At 42.1% G+C, this 19,319-nt stretch overlaps 1 protein-coding gene across 4 annotated transcripts in view; it reads left to right on the forward strand.

The window, feature by feature from the left end:
- Positions 1 to 19,319, forward strand: part of SHTN1 (shootin 1) — a 103,968-nt gene that overhangs the window by 55,434 nt on the left and 29,215 nt on the right. For all 4 annotated transcript variants that reach the window (XM_045068923.1, XM_045068925.1, XM_045068926.1 and 1 more), the window contains 4 exons: positions 2,260 to 2,406; positions 5,125 to 5,278; positions 7,438 to 7,537; positions 12,711 to 12,793. In XM_045068923.1, the coding sequence (XP_044924858.1) occupies positions 2,260 to 2,406; positions 5,125 to 5,278; positions 7,438 to 7,537; positions 12,711 to 12,793 (484 nt within the window). The remainder of the gene's footprint in view (positions 1 to 2,259; positions 2,407 to 5,124; positions 5,279 to 7,437; positions 7,538 to 12,710; positions 12,794 to 19,319) is intronic.

Genomic DNA, 19,319 nt, shown 5'->3' on the forward strand with positions numbered 1-19,319 from the left:
GTCATTGTAGTTTTCTTTGCTCAAAGGTGTGGATACCTCATTCAATGTGTGGTTTGGATATACTGTGAGACTTGTTTTTGAGTTCTGTTTTCTTCCCGGACAATGCACATGACATTTTAATATTCTTTTGGAAAGAATGAATCCTATAAAAGTGACATAATGTTTTCTTCTTTTTTTTTTTTTTCATTCTTTGAGAAGATGTATCACGGTCCTTGGAAATTCTGACACCCCGATGTCATTTGTGTGATAAGAGACCACCTTCCTAACCCTAGCTGTCAGGTTCTTATAGTATAAAGCCAAATCCAGGGGTACCTGGGTGGCTCAGTGGGGTTAAAGCTTCTGCCTTTGGCTCAGGTCATGATTCCAGGTCCTGGGATCAAGCCCTGCATTGGGCTGTGTGCTCAGCAGGGAGCCTGCTTCTCCCTCTCTCTCTGCCTGCCTCTCTGCCTGTTGATGATCTCTGTCTGTCAAATAAATAAATCTTAAAAAAAAAAAAAAGCCAAATCCATCAGTGTTTGGTCACTAATTTTTTTAGGCCCATCTTTAGAAGATGTCATGTTAGTGTCTTAAGGTCTAGAAAACATAGTCTAATGAGTAAGTTTTCCAAGTTACCATGGTTATATAATGGTCTTTTCATCTTACACCATTACTATTTAGGTGTTGTTAAAGGGTTTTGTGAAAGAAATTAACATTAGTAACATCCCCAAGACATAATCTTTACGATTTTCTTTCTACAATAACCAAGTTGAGATAATTTATAATCATGTAAAGTTGAACACATTTTCCTGAGTGCTCTGTGGAGAAGGAGAACTGTTGCTTTTTCCCAAGAGTGAACTGAAGCTGGGGGAGGCAGTGCAGTGAGGGACCAGCTGCGCCCGACCGGCAGTCTTTCCTGGTCTGCGCACCCAGGGCCTTCTCCCCGCCTCTGAGCACTGGGGACATGTCTCAATGGCTGGGAAGCCGGAGGACTCACTGAGTCCAACTGCTGTTTGCAAGGCGCCTTGTTGACTCTGTGAGGCATTTGCTAAGACATTGGCAAGGGACCCCAAGCAAATTAACTTTGAGAGGGGAAAAAGTTATTTAGAAAATGACTACTCTGATAATAATAACAACTCGAAGCAGTTGTTTCAGTGATGCCATTGGTCTCAGATGTCAGAGACTAGATGAGACGTGGATGGCTCCCTCGCACGCCGGTGCGCGCAGTCTCCTGGTCCTGGAGCTCAGCCCCGTGCACGCGCACACACACTCACTCCCTCGTCCCTTCTCAGCACCTTTCATCCTTACACGGAAGTGAGTGGTCAGGTGGAAGAAGAATGTACATTTTCCTTTAAAAATGCAATTAAGAATCTGATGAAACGGTGAAGCTCTACTATAAAATGGGCTTAATGTCAGAGTTTATAAAATATTCCACTTGTAGAATCACCCACTGGCTGGCTCATGTAAGGTATTAAGGAAAAGAAGTAACTAGTAAATAGAAAATAATGTTGTGTTGGAAAGTGTGAACTTATAAAGACTGAATAATATGTGTAAGTTGCACAGTAAAGTGCCCAGTCAATATTGATGTGCCTTTTCCCAGCTCTTGGTGTAAAACAAAATGCTAGGTTTAGTAAATACCAGAGGAAGAAGATTAGCCAGATGGTTAAGAGCTCAGGCTTCTAAATCAGACAGATCTTGGTTTAAATCCTGGTTTTGCCACTTTCATGTGTTCTTGGGAAAGTGGCTTAGCCGCTTTGGACCTCACTTACCTTCTTAGTAAACATGGGATAATAATAGTATCTACCTGACAGTGTTGTTCTAGGGATTAGATGATACACATAAAATCATCGCTGTATCTATCACAGGATGTTAGTCAGTTTTAGCTGTTCAAAGCAGAAGTATTCATAGGATTGATGTAAGGGTTAAATTAATACATAGAAACTATCTAGCAGAGTACCCACTATAAGTATGTGATGAGTAGCAGCCAGTAATGTTAGTATTAGTGCATTTCAGAGCAATAACAGAACATTAAAAACTGAGGCATAGGACGCAGCTATTGCACATGTACGTCGCTGGGGCAAGGGTGAATGAAGATCCTTGAAGACCGCATGAAAGTTACGGATGAGGTCGTAGCAGTCGTTACTGTACTACTGCACAACTGTACTACTGCACAGCCCTTAACTTCGCAATGAAGACTCCGTGTACTTTCCCGTCGCTCCGCTCGCAGTGGAGGACGTGCGTGAGGCTGACTGGTCTGTACGTTTCTGTCGTGAACTCTTGCAGATGTTCATTGAGCAGAACAAGCTGAAGAGACAAAGCCACCTTCTGCTGCAGAGCTCCGCTCCGGACCAGCAGCTTCTGAAAGCTTTGGAAGAAAACGCAAAACTCATCCAGCAGCTTGAAGAAGAGAGAATTCAGCATCAGAAAAAGGTAACAGATTTTCTTCTGGCGTCTTAAAACATACCCACAAACATGAGGGTCACTCCGGTCATTTTTGGCTCCCTGGTTGGCCTCAGTTAAGTCTTTTCTGCCTTTTTACTTCTTAGTAGAAAGTAACTGCTGAATGAGCCTTAATTTAGTGCCCACGTAAAATCTAGAGCACACCGTCGTAGACGCATAATGATCTTTAAGCTGTCCAAGGTCTGAAAAAGCGAAGGACGGAGAACTCAAAAGAGAGCTTGCATAGCGCTCATAATGCACTGTCGGGGCACCTGGGAGCGGATTGTTTTCGGAGCCCGCATACACCCGGAGAGTACGTTAGTCTCCGAGAACTTACTGGAAGGCGCGAGTTTGATTCAAAGAGGGACGAAAAGTCCACATTAGTAGTAATTGTTTGCTTAGAGGAAATTTCTGATTTTGTAAACTTGCACAAATATATGTGTTTAAAGACTTCCTAAGTGGTTATTTTTGTTTGTTTGTTTGAGTGGAGCTATTCCAGCTGACAGAGCCCACCTTTGTGCACCAGGCAGAAAAGACAGTCATCGCGGCGGGGGCAGGGAGGAGGCGGGAGGGGAGGGGAGGCGAGGAGGTGGAACAAAGGCTTGGACGTCCAAGAAACCACTTAAGAGAAATCACATCAATATTTATACTCCTTACAGTGTCCCTCGTTTGTGAAGAAAGGGCTGTTAGCTGCTGTTTATTATCACCTGTCAAAGTCTCTTGAAGCAGTGATACTGACATTTAGTCCTTGGAAGTTTCTGAAGCTTTATGAAGGTGGTCCTGAGGCAGAGGTGATTTTTCCCCTCAGTAAGAACCGCTGGTGCATGCGCAGAACCTCCAGAGGAGTGGGTGCCGACGGCGGCGGCCCCTGGAAGCAGGACTAGGGAGAGGACTAGGAGACTAGGAGAGAGCTGACTTCTTCCTTCCTTCCTCTTTCTTTTCCTTCCTTCATCCTCCTGTCCCTTCTCTTTTCTTTTTCTTTTTCTTTTCTTTTCTTTTCTATTTTTCTTTCTCTCTGTATGCAAGAATTACCATTTAAAGTAAAGAGAAAATAAAGGAATATTTTTAAAATTTAGCTCATGCTAGAATTTTTCAGTTCTGAAAAGTCTTAGTTGTAGTTAACCTGCTTAGTAAACAACACGGGCCTAGGACCTACTGAATTGAACTGAAGTGTGGGACTTAGTCGTTGGACCTGTACCTTGTTGGGGCAGGAGGAGAGAGGAGCTGACACTGGAGATTAGCTAAAAGTCATGAATGGCTGCGATCAGTATTTCTAAGACTATTCTGCTGTACTCTGCAGTTGTTCTATGTAATCTTTCATGTGTGTGGTCCTAAATAGTTCTTACCAGTCTGGTAAGTTCTTACCAGTCTGGTACATAGTTCTTACTAGTTCTTACTATTTACCAGTAAATAGTTCTTACCAGTCTGGTAAGTTCCCCTGCAGATTCTCCAGCTGTTGTTTAAACACTGTGCTGTTTCCTTGGTGATAAAAGCAACATATGCTTCTTCTGATAAGCAAATATTTAAAATACAGTACAAGTTAAAGAAGAAATTAAGATTACCCAAGAATTCCGTATTTTGGTACCTATCCAAACCTTACACAAATGGATAATTTTATGAAGGTAGTTGAAATGGGATCCTATCATACATCCTGTTTACAGCCTGATTTGTTTTTAGTTGATAGCATATTGTTCCCTGTCAGTGTGTGGTGAGCTTTGTGATTTTATTTTATCTTAAATTTTTAAATAGATTTATCTAGAGAGAGAAAACACAGGTGGTGGGGGGGCGACAGAGGGAGAAAGAATCTCAAGCAGACTCCACTGAGCATGAAGCCCTACACAGGTCTCAGTCTCCCAACCCGAGATCTCGAACTGAGCTGAAACCACGAGTCGAATTCTCAACCAGCTATACCATCCAGGCATCCCAACTATGTGATTTTAAGTGGTTGTATGGTATTTCAGTTCATGAAGACAGGATGACTTATTAAATCCATAATTTGGTGGATATTTAAGTTGTTTTCAGTTATTCGCTGTTACAGATATTTATTTTCAGTTATTTGCTGTTACTATTTCCTTTTTTTTTTTTTTTTTAAAGAAAAAGCATGTGAGTGGTGTGGGGGAGGGACAGAGGAAGAGAGAGAGAGAGAGAGAATCTTAAGCAGGCTTCATGCAGGGCTCGGATCTCATGACCTTGAGATCATGACCTGAGCTGAAATCAAGAGTCATTGGATGTTTAACCAACTGACCCACCCAGCTGCTCCCTTGCTATTTCTTTAAATCAAGTTCTAAAAGTAGTTTGGCTAAATCAAGCAGTCTTTTCATCTTTCTTTCCTTTTTTTTTTTTTTAAGGTTTTTGATACTTGTTACCAAATTCCTCCCCCGCAAGTGTTCTTTTCCATGTTACCTGAATTTTCTCTTGAAAAATGGGTACAAAGGTAATAATTTGTTTTAAATTAATTTCTTAGATATTATTTTACCTTTTTGACCCATATTTCAATACCCAGTTATCTGGGACATTATGTCTCCAATAAATTTATGTTGGCTTAAATAACTGGTATTTTAAGTATCATCTATACTCCAAAATTTGCATGGCTTTTAAGATGGATTGGTATCTTTTTGCTCTGAAATGCAAAGTAAAGGGAAACTGATTTCCCCCCTTTATTTTTCCTTGAGAAAGAAAAAGCTGCAAAAGTCTGTTTGTGAATTACAGGTGAAAGACTTAGAAGAGCAGCTCGAAAACACAGCCCTCCACAGAGAGATTCGCAGCCTCAAACAGCAGTTGGGGCTTCTGGAAGATGACAAAAGAGAATTGGAGTTAAAATACCAGAATTCGGAAGAGAAAGCCAGAGATTTAAAGCATTCCGGTAAAAGCGGCCAGTGGGCTTCTGTGTCTGAGTAGTCTGTGACTTCCCCGTGCCCAGCACCAAACCTGGTCCGTAGCTAGTCCAGAACACTCGCTGAATGCTGTAGAGAAACACCAAGATCAGTTCAGTTGAATAGCCACTGGACTCCAGGGAGTCACAAGCCCTTGGACTTCTTGGTGGACTCAGAGCATGTGTGCCAGCTTTCCATACCGAATGAAGAGATAAAGATACTGCTGATCTGGGAAGACCAACATTTCAGCATTTTTCAGGGCTTCAGATAAGATAGTTAGGAATACTTATTTTGTTCATTTTAGGGGTGGGTTTTTCCCCTCTTTTCTTTTTCAGAAAGAGAGAGAGCATACTAGCGACTAGGGTTGGGAGGGAGGGGGAGAGGGAGAAAGAGAACCCCAGGCAGGCTCCATACCCAGTGCAGAGCCCGATGTGGGGCTCAGTCCCATGACTCTGAGATCATGACCTGAGCCAAAATCAAGAGTCTGATGCTTACCCGACTGAGCCACCCAGGCCACCCTTAGGGTACAGTTTTCAAAAGAGTTAAACTTTCAGGGTTCATACAACCCTCATCTGTGGTCTAATTATACCTATGAACTAATACTTTCAGTGTCACACCTGACAATAAAATGGGCAACAATATGTATATTAAGTGGAAAAACTTTTAAAACACCAGGGGATATTTAAATCAAAGGATTTATTCATTCAGTTCCAGAAGGCTTGACAGGAATGTGTGAATTGAATTATTACACAGGGATAAGTAATAAGTTTCTGTTGGAAGGGAGGTGATTTAAGGAGGCAGGTTGTTCCCTTTTATAACAGCTTCAGTATTCACTTGAGATATTTTTGGTTAATTTTATACTAGAATTTTGAAATCTGTATAGAAGAACTAAGTAGGGTTTTTTTTTCCCCTTTAAAAGACATCCAGTGCTTAAAAATCCACAATGAAAATGAATTGCAATTTACTTTTTAAAAAATCGATCTAAAATTAAGAAGTATTCTATTCTTTTTAGTGAATATCCAGGCAGCCTGTGGCCAAAGCCTTTTTTTTTTTTAATGGAAGAGACAGACACTAGAGAGAACCTGAGATTCAGTTTTGAGTATGTTTTATTTAGAATCTGCTGTGTGTGTAGCCAGCCATACCCTAGGGTACTATAAGAAATCTAGAGGAAAAGAAACTGTGCCTTTTGTCCTTGAGGAACTCAAACTCTCTCTGAAGAGACAGACACATGCACATGAATGACGAGAGGACTCTTGGCCATCAGAGAGCGTAGCCCACACTGCTTATTTAAGTGTTGAGAGTAGAAATAAACAGGCAGATCATTGGGGGTTTAGTCATTCATGGAGAGAGGAATGGCTGGGGACAGAGGGGGCCATTCCTGAGTGCACACAGTATTCGGTACCTAGAGCCTATTGGAGCCCCTCTGAGAGGTATTCACATCTGCAGAATACATAGAAATCGAGCTCCTGGAACTCAGAGCCTGCATCTTGAACGGCACCAGGCACGGACCCTTTCACATCGCTGGTGCCAGTTTACCTGCTTCATTCGGGACGTGAGTGAACTGGGTGGATAAATTCTGTTTCCAGAATGCTCCTTCAGAAGAGCGAGATGTTTCTGAAGCTGCAGACATTTGAGAGTCTGAATCTGGTTAAAACTAAGAACTCCAGGATTTGCAATTTTTGAAGGAAATGAGGTGGAGGAGGAAAGTATGTCATTAAAATTCATTGCTCTAAATGTCATCTTTAAAATTAATTCCTGGTCTATACCCTTTAAAAGTCAAGTATTCACAGTTTCTCAGTGTTCTGAGTAATCCATGCCATTGTCCACAAATACTTCTTCCACCAGCTCAGTCCCTACTTCCACCCGTCCAGCGGTTGTCCCGAATTATTTTTCTTTTCCATAGCTGTACATGCAGCCACATACAGTAACATTTCCTTGTGACCCGTGTCAGACCCCTTCTTACATTAGTGGTCGCAGCCTGGATGACGAAAAGGTTAAGACTTTCTGCAGTTTCATACTGAGATTTCTAACTTTGCCTTAATACCAAGAACTTGACTTTGAGAGAGGTTACATTTTTTTTCCTTTATGTGTGTACAAGGTGCTAAGTGGCTTGTTTCAGCTCCTTTCTGAATGCTTGTTCTCCATGCAGTTGATGAGCTCCAGAAACGTGTGAACCAGTCTGAGAATGCGGTGCCTCCGCCTCCCCCACCTCCACCACCGCTCCCCCCTCCTCCCCCCAACCCCATCCGGTAAGTAAGTGTGGGCGATGGGGTGTGGGCCCGGGGTTGGGGGGAGTGGTGGGGGGCTGTGGGAGGCATGGGTAGGGGGACTGCTCTGTGGGTCTTGTCATTCCTCCTCACAGGACCTGAAGTGTATGCTAGTGGGTAGTGGGATCCCTTCCTTAAATGCAGAATCAAAAACTGCCTTAGATTGCATCAGTGGAGGGACGGGTCGTCAAAACTCTGAAACATACCAGCTGGTATTCCTCTCGGAAAATTTTTTTTTTTTTAAATTTTTTTAATTTTTATTTTTTTAAGATTTTATTTGTTTATTTGAGAGAGAGAGATCATGAGAGAGCACAAGCAAGGAGGAGAGAGAGAAGCAGGTTCCCTGTTGAGCAGGGCATCCCCTGCGGAGCTCTATCCCAGGACCTGAGATGGTGACCTGAGCCAAGGCAGCTGCTCAGCTGACTGAGCCACCCAGGCGCCCCTCTCAGAAAATTTTCTAAAGGCCGATGAATCACTCCTTTCTCCTAATGTATAGAGAAAGGGCCCTAAGACACCCCAGGCAGAAACAATCCTGGGGCCGCCGCCTTGCTCTGCTCCAAGGAGACGTTCAGATCGCATGTGGATGTTCCAAATCCAGGAGCTGGACATGCGGTTTGGAAGTTTGATACTGGGGCGCCTGGGTGGGTTAAGTGGGTTAAGCCGCTGGCTTCCCCTCGGGTCATGATCTCAGGGTCCTGGGATTGAGCCCCGCATGGGGGTGGGGGTGTCTCTGCTCAGCGGGGAGCCTGCTTTCTCCTCTCTCTCTGCCTGCCTCTCTGCCTATTTATAATCTGTGTCTGTCAAATAAATAAATAAAATCTTTAAAAAAAGAAAGAAGTTTGATACTTCAGTGTTAAGATTTCAGGCCCTGATGTTAGGATTTCCTTCAACTGGAAGACCAAGGAATTTTGAGCTCTCCCAGAATTTTTTTTTTAATCTTTTCTTGCCTCAATTTGAATTTGAAAAGCTCTGGTTTGTTCATTTACCTTAAAAATAAAAGTACTAAAGGAAACAAATACTTATCAGGACTAATTGTTACACACTAGTAATTAAACTCAGAGTGCTAATTATGTTTTGTCCCTAACCTCATATTTAAACCTTTATTAATGCCAAGAGAAGAACCCTCCGTAAGAAGAAGAAGAAATTACGTTTACATTCTTGAGACAGGGAATCACATATACAGACAGGAATTCACTTTTTCTGAAGCCTGAGGTGACTAGGTGGTATTGAGTGCCTGAAGTAAGCACGGTCCACCCCAGGAAACCTAGGGGCATGTTTTGCCTCCCTTGTGGTTCTTTCTTACTCCATCCAGAGTTACGTAAGACACAACCTGCTTGCCATGGTGACAGCTTCCCTCTTCATATCATGATGTTAGCTACTTCTTATAATTTGTTTTTGAACAAAGGAAATTTAAAATTTTGCTAGATTTTTTCTTTTACCTTTCATTAACTCATGTGATTTGTTTAATCCTTTCACACAGAGGCCGGGTTTTTTCCTACTTTGCACCTTTGCAAAGTCTTTCCGTGTTAATACAATGTGTAGTATGTTCCTCCCACACAATGATGAAAATGGGACTTTGCCTTTTAAAAAGATTCTCATTAGGTTTTCTTACTGAGGGTATGACATAATCTGCTTTGAGCCATTGAAGTAGTCAAGGCAAAATAATTTTTACAGCTGCTCAATCCAAGAATCCATTGAAAGAATTTCAGGTATTATAAATTCTTTCTGTCCTGGGTAGCTAAAATCTGTTGGAGATATTCTGAATTTGACATTTAAAATAGGAAATTCATCACTTTGATCTTCTAAGGTGTAGAATTTTGAGCTGATAAGAAAGATAATTTCTGGGGCACCTGGGTGGCTCCGTGGGTTAAACCTCTGCCTTTAGCTTGGGTCATGATCTCAGGGTCCTGGGATGAAACTCTGCATCAGGCTCTCTGCTCAGCAGGGAGCCTACTTCCCCCCTCTCTCTCTGCCTACTTGTGATTTCCCTCTCTCTGTCAAATAAATAAATAAAATAAAAAGAAAGGTCACTTCTGTCTATGAGGAGGGAGAACTATTAAAAAAAAACGCAATTCTAGTGTTGCTTTTGTCTTTAATTTTTAGTCTCACAAATCTGGAAGCCCTTGGAATTAAAAGTAAAGTATAACCTAAACAGAATATTTTCCCAGAGCACTTTATAGTTTTACTGAGAAATGAATACAGGGTTCAGATTATGTATGTCTAAAGCATGAACTCTTTCATAAGGGCCCTTCGAAGAAAGTTTTCATTGAATAACATGAATGATTTTTATTTTAAGGTGAACTTAAGTAGTATAAGATGTAATTTCTCAGAGTTTTCTTTGTTGGTTTTCTTTTCTTTCTTTCTTTTTTTTTTTTTTTTTTTTTTGACAAGGAGTACTTTCTTGTCAAAGAAATATATTTGCACGTATATGGAGTTTCAGTGGACTTTGAATCCACTAATCAAGGTTTTTTAACTTTGGTCCTGAGCCACATTTATTTTACCCTGGCAGAGTCCTTGGATAGAATGAAAGCAGAGACTGGGGGAGAGGGCAGTCTAGGGCCTTGAGGAAGAAGCAGACCGTGGTCATGTTGTACCAGCAGCAGTGAACACGGGAGAGGTCCTGGGCAGATGTGGGTCAAGGGCGGGGGTGTATTGGTGTATTAGTCAGCATTCTCCAGAGAAACGGAACCAGCAAGGGTGTGTGTCTGTATATGTATACGTACATGTATATACATCATGTCCGTTCAAGGTTTATTCGAAGGGATTAGTTCCTATGATTATGGACTGTGGCAAGTTACAGGGTGAGTCAAAAAGCTGGAGCCCAAGCAGAGGCTGTGGTGTGGTCTCAGTCAGGTCAGCAGGCTCCAGACTAGGAATAGGCAGTGTTTCAAGTCTGGAAGCAGGGAAAAGCAGATGTCCTAATTTCAAGGTAGTCAGGCAGAGGAATTCTGTTTTATTTGGGGAAGGGTCATCCTTTTGTTTTATTCAGGCCTTCCACTGATTGTGTGAGGCCCATCCACATTAGAAAGTAGTCTGTGTTCCTCAGGCTACCAAATGTTAATCTTTTTCCTCGCCGGAGGAGAACCCTCTCTAAGCCCCACTGAACGTTAGCTTGTAGACATTGAAGAGTTCTGCCTTCAGTGACAGAATGGGGAACATGGACAAAGTTTGCATGATTTCATTTCTTCCAACTTCTGGAATAAAATGTGCTTGTTGGTAAGTTCTAGAAACCTCCCAGGGTAGAGCATAGTGCTTGCTTTCTCCTGTGCTTTGTGAGAGATTGTTCAGTGTGTTTGGGAATTTTAAGAAAAGGCAGCTAGAGAAGGGATTAATCATAGATCTCAAGGCAGAAGTAAGAAATTTTAAAAAATCTAAAAATTACGGTGATTAAGAAACACTGAGTTGTTCCGTCCTCCGCCAGGTATTGCTGTGTGCATCCAGGTGCCGCTTTTCTGGAGGCAGCGATACGCCTTCCCAGCGTGGCTTCCTCAGGACTGTACTTTGTCAAGTCCGCTTTACCACACTGAGAATATTTATAGTGAACACTTATAATAAAGTTCCAGAATTCTTGGTTCATTTGGGTTTTTTGTAAGCTTTTTTGAGGGGAGACTGATAACGTGTGTAGGAGCGTACACACACTTCTGCACAGTTTAAAAGTAATACAAAGTGAACATCATGTGTTCACCCTCCAAATCAAGAAGCAGAAAAATACTGGTAGCAAGAAAAAATTTTTCTTCCGTATATATCTCTAAACTCCTATAAATATGCATATGGTTTTTTTTTCTAAATATATATTGGAATTTTGCTGTATTCATTTGGGTCTTGTTCTTTTTATTTTATGTTACTTTGTAAGATTCTCGCGTGTTCTGTTGTGTAGCTCAAATTCATCCATATTCGTGGATACGTAATCCATTTTATAAATGGATTATGTGTGTTTATCCATTATGGCCCTTATACCTTTGAGTTATTCAGAACTTCAGGGAAGTTCTGGAAATTCTACATGAAGATTCTGGTAAATGAATCCTGGTGCACAAGGATTGGTTTCTGTAAGACCGTCAGAGGTGGAACCCCTGGCTCCAAGGATCAGTGTGTCTTCTGCTCCGCTGCATAATTCCTGACGCGTTTTTCAAAGTTTTCCACCATCGGTCCGTCCGCCATCTTCAGTCTGAAGTCATCCACTGTCTTCCTGTTACTCCACAGACCTACCGGCACATGATAATATCAGACTAGAAATTTCTTGCCTGTTTAATAAGTGTGTAGTAGTATATCAGTGTGGGTTTCATTCGTGTTTTCCTAGTAGCCAGTGAAGTCAAGTGATTTTTTTTTTTTTTTTTTTTTTTTGGTATGGGTTTTGGAGATTTGGGCATCTCTTATGGTGTTTCAAAGCTTTTATCCATTTTCTTGTTGCATTATATGCTTTATTGATCTGTAGAATTTCCTTTTATTCTTTTTTTTTTTTTTTTAGAAAATTTTGAAGTTTTTTCTAGTTAAATAATCTCTACACCCAGCATAGGACTCAAACTCATGACTCTGACATCAGGAGTCACATGGTCCTCTGACTGAGTCAGCCAGGCGCCTTTCTCTTTATTCTTTATGGTGTCTTTTCATACGTGGAGGTCATTTAATGTTAAATTTATCATGATTTGCCTTTTATATGGATTTTATAAATATAGACCAGAGAGACCATGGTCTAAATGTATTTTGTCCCTTAGGTATCTGCTCTGTGTCACTCAGATTCAGATGTCTTTATGCGCATGTTTCACAGATAAATATTTACTGAAAATATCCCCTAATTCTTTGATTCTTCCCTCTCCCTCAAACGTTTTACATAGATAGCTCTTTCTGAATTGTAGGTATGCATGTTGACTTTTTTTTCTGTTTTATTTTGCACAGTATTGGTCATGATAGCGGCTCCCTTCTTAGAGTAATGAGTTCGGTTCCACGCAGAAAGGGATGAGACATCTCTCTCTTCCTTAAAGTGCTGAAAATTTAATAATTTATTAAAAATGGAAAGTAGACTCCTAAGTTCTAGCTCTCCATTTATGCACCTAGAAAAGAATTGGATTTGTACTGATTATTTTGAATCAGTACATGTTATTTCTAGAAGTTTCCAGCACCCAGTAATCTCCTTTCTTTCTCTTTCTTTCTCCCAAAGATCCCTCATGTCCATGATCCGGAAGCGATCTCACCCCAGCGGCAGTGGTGCTAAGAAGGAAAAGGCAGCTCAACCAGAAACAAGTAATTCTCACCCACTTGGGTTTTACTCTCAGTGGTTTCAGCACAGGTTTTCAACAACACACATAGTTTTTGAGTTCTTTGACTGTGAACGGACTGGGGAGAAATGGGAACCTAGCAGCTGATAAGAAATAAGAAAAGGGTCCCTGCCTTCAAGCCGCTCCCTGTCTGGAGCAGGTCACCTGTAAGGTGTGGTCTGCTGGGTGTGCCCGCTTTCCAGGGTGAGGCTACTGGAGGAGGTATGAAGGAACAGGAACGAGAGGGAGTGATTGCAGGTGTGGGCTTGGGGAACGACTTTTTAGAGTTGGCAGCAAGTGAACTGAGACTTGATCAAGCCCCGGCTACGTACTGACCTCGTGCTGTGTGCTGGAGACAGAAGACAGAGAGTGACACTGAGTGGGGGAGCAGTAAGCAAGCACGGCTTCCTCGGCTTCCTCGGGGAAGAACACACGTTTCTACAAGAGTATGGAGGGGGGTGTGGGTATCAGGAAGCCGCGCTTAAGCTGAGTAGTTTAGATATGGGAAGTCAGGATGGGATATTTAGAATAAAAGTAGTTCCCATAGGGCGGCAACCAAATCAAAGTGGGGAAGGAGCTTGGCGTATTAGGAAACTGAACAGAGGCTGGTATTTACTGGAACGTGGGGTACAAGAGAAGGAGGTCTGAGCCAGACTTCGGATGTGGTCGAGATTTTGAACTGTAAGGCCAGGAGAAGTTTAAGTAGGGGCGTGGCAAGGTGAGATTGGTCTGTTTAAAGAAATCACACTGTTCGCTGCGAGAGGACCGGGAGCAGACTGCAGAGGAATGAGAGGGGGTGAGCCGAGGTGGTCACTCAGAGGCGCGTGGCTCAGACGAAGGTGGTAGCAGTGAAGACAGAAGTGGGTAAATCCGGGAACAGCTCTGGGAGGGGCATTCACAGGGATTGGACTGGCTGGAGAGCGGCCGAAGTTGAGGATGACGTGATGATGGGGTCGGAGGAGGAGGGTTTTCCCCTTGAGCCGAGGCATTGGCCGCCGGGAGCAGCGCTGGGCTCCCAGAGCTTCAGGCTGACCAGTAGAACCCACGTTAAACTCAGCACCTGCTAGTTACAAAGCATGGCAGGTTTGCCTGGGTCCAGCCCAGTTGGTGCAGACTTCTCGGCCCCTTTTCCTGCCCCCAGGTTCAGCGATCCTGTCTCCCTAGTTTCCTACCATTGGCCGACTGATGTCCTCAGATTGTTGTCCCGTGTCCTGTGACATTGCTGTGTTCTCACTGCATCAGAATAGAGTCCAAACCCTGTTGTAGGCTGCTTAGCCTCATTTCTGTATGTCTGCTCTACCTTATGGCTGGACCGTGACCTTGAAGACTCCCCTCTGCACTCGCTCTGGGTTTGCGTTCCAGAATTGCTCTGCTGCCTTCCTCTGGTCGGCGCTTTCTGGGGCAGGAGGCTCTAATTACATGTCTCCTGTGTAGGCTCCAGGCCCTGCCTCCGCTTCCTCTTGATGGTCAGTGTTAGCTCCTTAGTATGGGTCCAGTGCTCTGTGTGGCTGTAGCATTTTGCTTCAGGCTTTATGATGTCCCGCCCCATAGCCCCTGCTGTGGTGCTTGCGGGTTATTTCCACATCTCTTCCCCTGAACTGATTGCAGACTCTTTGAGGGCTTACTCCTGCCTGCAGGTCTCCCACAGCTTGTATGGACCTTCAGTGAATTCAAGTTTAAGACCTAACCCTAGCCTTGCTACCCAGAACCCTGCAGAACCACTACAGAGGAAAGCTAGTCGATTTCATCTGTATATGTCGACTTTTCGTGCCTGCCTCTTACAGTGCTTTGGGACCTGGTTCTCTCATAGTACTTCTGAAAGGGACATTTTGCTTGCCACAAGGCATCACAGGATTCAGAAGTCTTGTCTTTGGTGATTGCAGGATAGCTCTGCTGTGTTACTGACAGTAAGCCTTCCTGACATTCTGGTTAAACTTAAAATTTTGTTTCAATCTTGTTTGGGGACCATTGGTAAGACTTAGAAGGTCAGGAGAGCAGTCAGAATAAAATGATTTCCCCTTCTAAGTAAATGACATTATCGGCTTGTCATCCTCGACAGCATCCTTAAGTTTAAAAAAAAAAAGTATTCTAAGCTTACTAACCCCAGTGTTAGAAACCGTATAGTTTTCCTTATTGAAAGTGATGTTTCATTTACAATTCCCGATGTGGGGCAGTGTTCTCTCCCTCATTCCTGAATTACTGGGTTGTCACCTGGGATAATTTAAGTCGAGTGACTGGTACAGAAGTCACTCATGGGGTTTTAAACTGAAGCCACTCTAAACTATACCACCTGAAATGGTACGGACCACAGACACCCGTGGTTTCAGCCTCTCTCTGTCTGGCAGGGTCGTTACTTACGTGTCTTATTAACACGTCGCACCAAACCAAGTTGTTGAATGAATAAATCAACAATGATTAAATGCATGATGAATGAAGGCAGAGCATCAAACATTGGGGTCGTCTGTGATGCTTTGGAGCTTACATTTCTAAGCAGGGATAGGTCTTGCTGTCATAGTGTTATCTTTTGTTAGCATCTTATGATGGCTTTTACTGGCCAGTTGCTATTCTTCTCAGAGCTGATGAATGAAAAAACTTTTATTGCTAGGGTATGGCTCTTAACTTTTTATTTTCCTTTTAAGGTTTTACTTATTTATTTAAGAGAGAGAGAGACAGCAAGAGAGGGGAAACAAGCAGGGGGAGTGGGAGAGGGAGAAGCAAGCTTCTTGCTAAGCAGGGAAGACATGGGGCTTGATCCCAGGGCAGAGGCTTAACAACTGAGCCACCCAGGTGCCCCTAGGGTATGGGCCTTAAAAAGCCAAATTGTAAGGGAAGGTCTGTGGAATATTTTAGGAGTAGCTTTAAGGTCTAAATGTAAGAAATAATTAACAAACTTTGAATTAACAACTGTAATTTCGATAAGCATGCATTTATTGAACAAGTTCTGAGATTTTAAAGGTATGCTTGCTGTTTATCGAATATTTAGGCCATTAATATGTTGACATTTTCTTACCTCAGTTTGCTCACCTGCTGAGTGGGTATAATCATAATCCCTATTTCATAGGGTGGTTGTGAGAATTAATGAGTCTCCTAACATGTAAAGTGTTTGGAGAAGTACCCAGCACATTGAAAATACTCAAAATGTTAGCTTAAAAAAATAACAACAACAAAAAAAGACGGGGTTCCAACCACCCTTTGAGGGGCAGAAGTCCTCATTCGGCAGGCTCTTGTGATCATTGTGGCTAAGGAAATATCCTTAACTTTATGACCTTACGTCAAATTCAGACATACTCAACCATGATGTGTTCTTTAGAAATTTTGTAGATCAAGGTGGCATAAGATTCTTTTTAGACGCCTTTTTAAAAATGTTAATAAAAGAGGGACGCCTGGGTGGCTCAGTTGGTTAAGCAGCTGCCTTCAGCTCAGGTCATGATCCCAGCGTCCTGGGATCGAGTCCCACATCGGGTTCCTTGCTCTGCAGGGAGCCTGCTTCTCCCTCTGACTCTGCCTTCCACTCTGTCTGCCTGTGCTTGCTCTCACTCTCTCTCTCTCTCTTACAAATAAATAAATAAAATCTTTAAAAAAAAAAAATGTTAATAAAAGAGAACAGTAATTCCCTGGAATTTAGAAATTCATTTTCATTTCCCCTAAGTAGTAACAAAAGGTTTTATTGAGCAACAAGGTGATGGTTTTGTCTGTGGGTCTTTTCTTTAAGGAATGAACTTATTTTTCAAGTAGGTCTTAAAATTTAAGCCTCAATTAATTATGTGTAGCTTTCTGATCTAAGACTGACCTTGAAGCACTAACTCAAAGAACATTTGATTTGATGTCCCTGTGGCAGTTCAGTGACATTAGACCTGTTGTCTTCATTTGTCCCTTTTCTTTAACCCCCAGTATCCTGCATATTTCCATTGTCCTTCTGATTACATGCTTTTGTGAGACAATTACCAGCTGCGTGATCGCAGGAAGAATTACAAAACATACCATGAGCTCTCTGTACGTGATTCTTGTAGATTTATTAGAATTGCTTAATAGTTCAGAAGTTCGTATAGATTGCTTTTTGCTAGTTCAAAAGCAGGGTTGGTGAGAGAGAAAGCTTGTGTAGCTAACCTAGCGTTGCCCTGGTATTGTGCCTGCGCAGGGAATCTGATAAGAGTGATTTTTCCTTAAGACCAATTAAGCCTTTACATTTGAAAAAGACTAAGAAATTAAAGCCTGGTTGATAATCTGTACACAATACAGATAGTGGCACTTCTCTGAATTATCACTATGATTCTGGCAAGCAAAAATAAGAAACTACTTTAAATTCCTGTTATGTTAGATGCTGCAGCAAATTTGAATGGTGTCGACCATAATTCTCCATCTGTCTGCCTTAATTAGTTTTTGTATGGTGCATTTAATTGGGTTCCAGTCCTTCCTTACAGAGCGCTAATCTGTTTGTCGGCCGTGTTCCTGTTGCCATGCAGCTCTTCTCAAGTCTCACTCAAAATGGCAGGCTTTCTGAAAAATCACATGTCTTTTTTTAGGATTTAAGAAAAATTTTCTTTTCCTCAGGAATAAACTGTATACCCTTACCAGGTGCTTGCGTGGCAGATCTGGGCTTTATCTCCCCTGCTTGGAATAGGGTCAGCACACGCACCCTGTTGTGCAGAATAGGTATTCTGATACTGAATGAGTGAGTGAGTGAACGAACGAATGAATGAATTTCTCTCTATAGTAATTTTCTCGTCTGTCCCCTTGTTGATGCTTGGAAGCCATCTGCAGAAGCTGCCCGAGAAAATGCTGCTTAAGGGCACAGAGTCGATCAGCCCACAGTTTTGCTTTCTTTCATTTACTGGTGGGTGAGTTCTGACTTCGGTGCCATGTTTACCACGTTGCCGGGCAAAAGATGCTTTCTTGCCATCTGGATCTGAAAAATGCTGTTTGGGTTTGAGTATGGAGAACTTTTCATTCCCCGCATATCAATGGCCCGCGAAGATGGCAGGGCCCTAACTGAAGTTAGGACCCTGTCGGAAGACTTGGGTTGTACCATGAGTGTAGTGGTGGTGATCCCATCACTGTGGTGCCGCCTAGGTGAGGATGGTGGAAACTTCTGGATTCTTCTGGTTGCTCCCCTGGGTGTAATGAAATAGCAGTAGCTACTCAGTCAGTGTTCGTGTGAAGTCCACGTGGCAGAAAAAGAAGCCACAGTGTAGCCCTTATTAGTGCGAAGCCCGACACTCCCATCCATTGCCTTGGGGATGTTGTTGTGATGGCTTCCATTTAGAAGCTGTCCTTTTGGGCGTTAACTATTTCTGTTCAAATAGCAAAAATATTCACAACCACATAAAGCCAAAAGTGTAACAGGTCAGTCAGCGGGTAGGGTACTTGCTGAGTGCTTACTGTACGCCCTGCATTGTAGAATGTGCTAAACAGCCTTAGAGGAAGGTCTTGGTGAGGTACTTAAATATATCGGTTGCAGTGAATGAGACAGATGTAAATACGAGATCTAGAATGGCAATGATGGTGATAAATGTTCCAGAAACAAGTGCTTTTGGTCAAGCTATTGTGCAACAGACAGATTTCATTATTCTGATCAGTAGCTTTAAGCCTACCTCAGCTACATTCATCTAATTGATGTATATTTTAACAGCTTTATTGTTTTTGCAGCAAAATAGTGCAAAGTTTAGGGCGCCTGGGTGACTCAGTGGGTTAAGCTGCTCCTTCGGCTCAGGTCATGATCTCAGGGTCCTGGGATCGAGTCCCGCGTCGGGCTCTCTGCTCAGCAGGGAGTTTGCTTCCTCCTCTCTCTCTCTCTGCCTGCCTCTCTGCCTACTTGTGATCTCTCTCTGTCAAATAAATAAATAAATAAAAATCTTTATAAAAAAAATAGTGCAAAGTTTAAACAATAGTTGAATTTTTAAAATCAAATTTAATTACTTAATTGCAATCATTTCTAGGTATATGTTTTCTTTCAACATTGACAGTGGGTAAAAGACTTGAAAAAGGTTTGCTTAAATGTTTCCTTCCATTGTGATTCCTAAACAAAAGATGGCAATTTAAAAATAGATTTCACCTACCTGCTGTTCATCTTCTGACTGTGGGTTTCTTCCAGCAAGTTAACAGATCTCTTTTATCTTTTATTTCCAAATGGCTTTTTAATAGTTATTCCTTCTTTGGGCTGATTTCTTTGACATAGGATGTTATAAGTTATAAAAACATCTCTGAGGCAAAATCAAATGATTATTTGTGGTTAGATAGAAAGCTGCAGAAGTTCAGGTCTGTCATTATGCTGACATGGGATCGAATCCACTTGAATTTTAACAGAGATGAACGAGTATTGATTTTTAGGCTATAAATTAGCAACTCTAATTTATTTTTATTTTTATTTTTATTTTTATTTTTATTTTTAAGTGGAGCCTAACATGGAGCTTGAACCCTGAGATCAAAACCTGAGCTGCAATCAAGAGTAGGACATTTCACTGACTGAGCCACCCAGGGGCCCCTGTAACTCTAATTTGTTTTAAAAAACAGGT

The sequence above is a fragment of the Mustela putorius genome, unplaced genomic scaffold, assembly GCF_011764305.1.
Source record: "Mustela putorius furo isolate JIRA1106 unplaced genomic scaffold, ASM1176430v1.1 tig00003909_pilon_pilon_pilon, whole genome shotgun sequence".
NCBI lineage: Eukaryota > Metazoa > Chordata > Mammalia > Carnivora > Mustelidae > Mustela > Mustela putorius.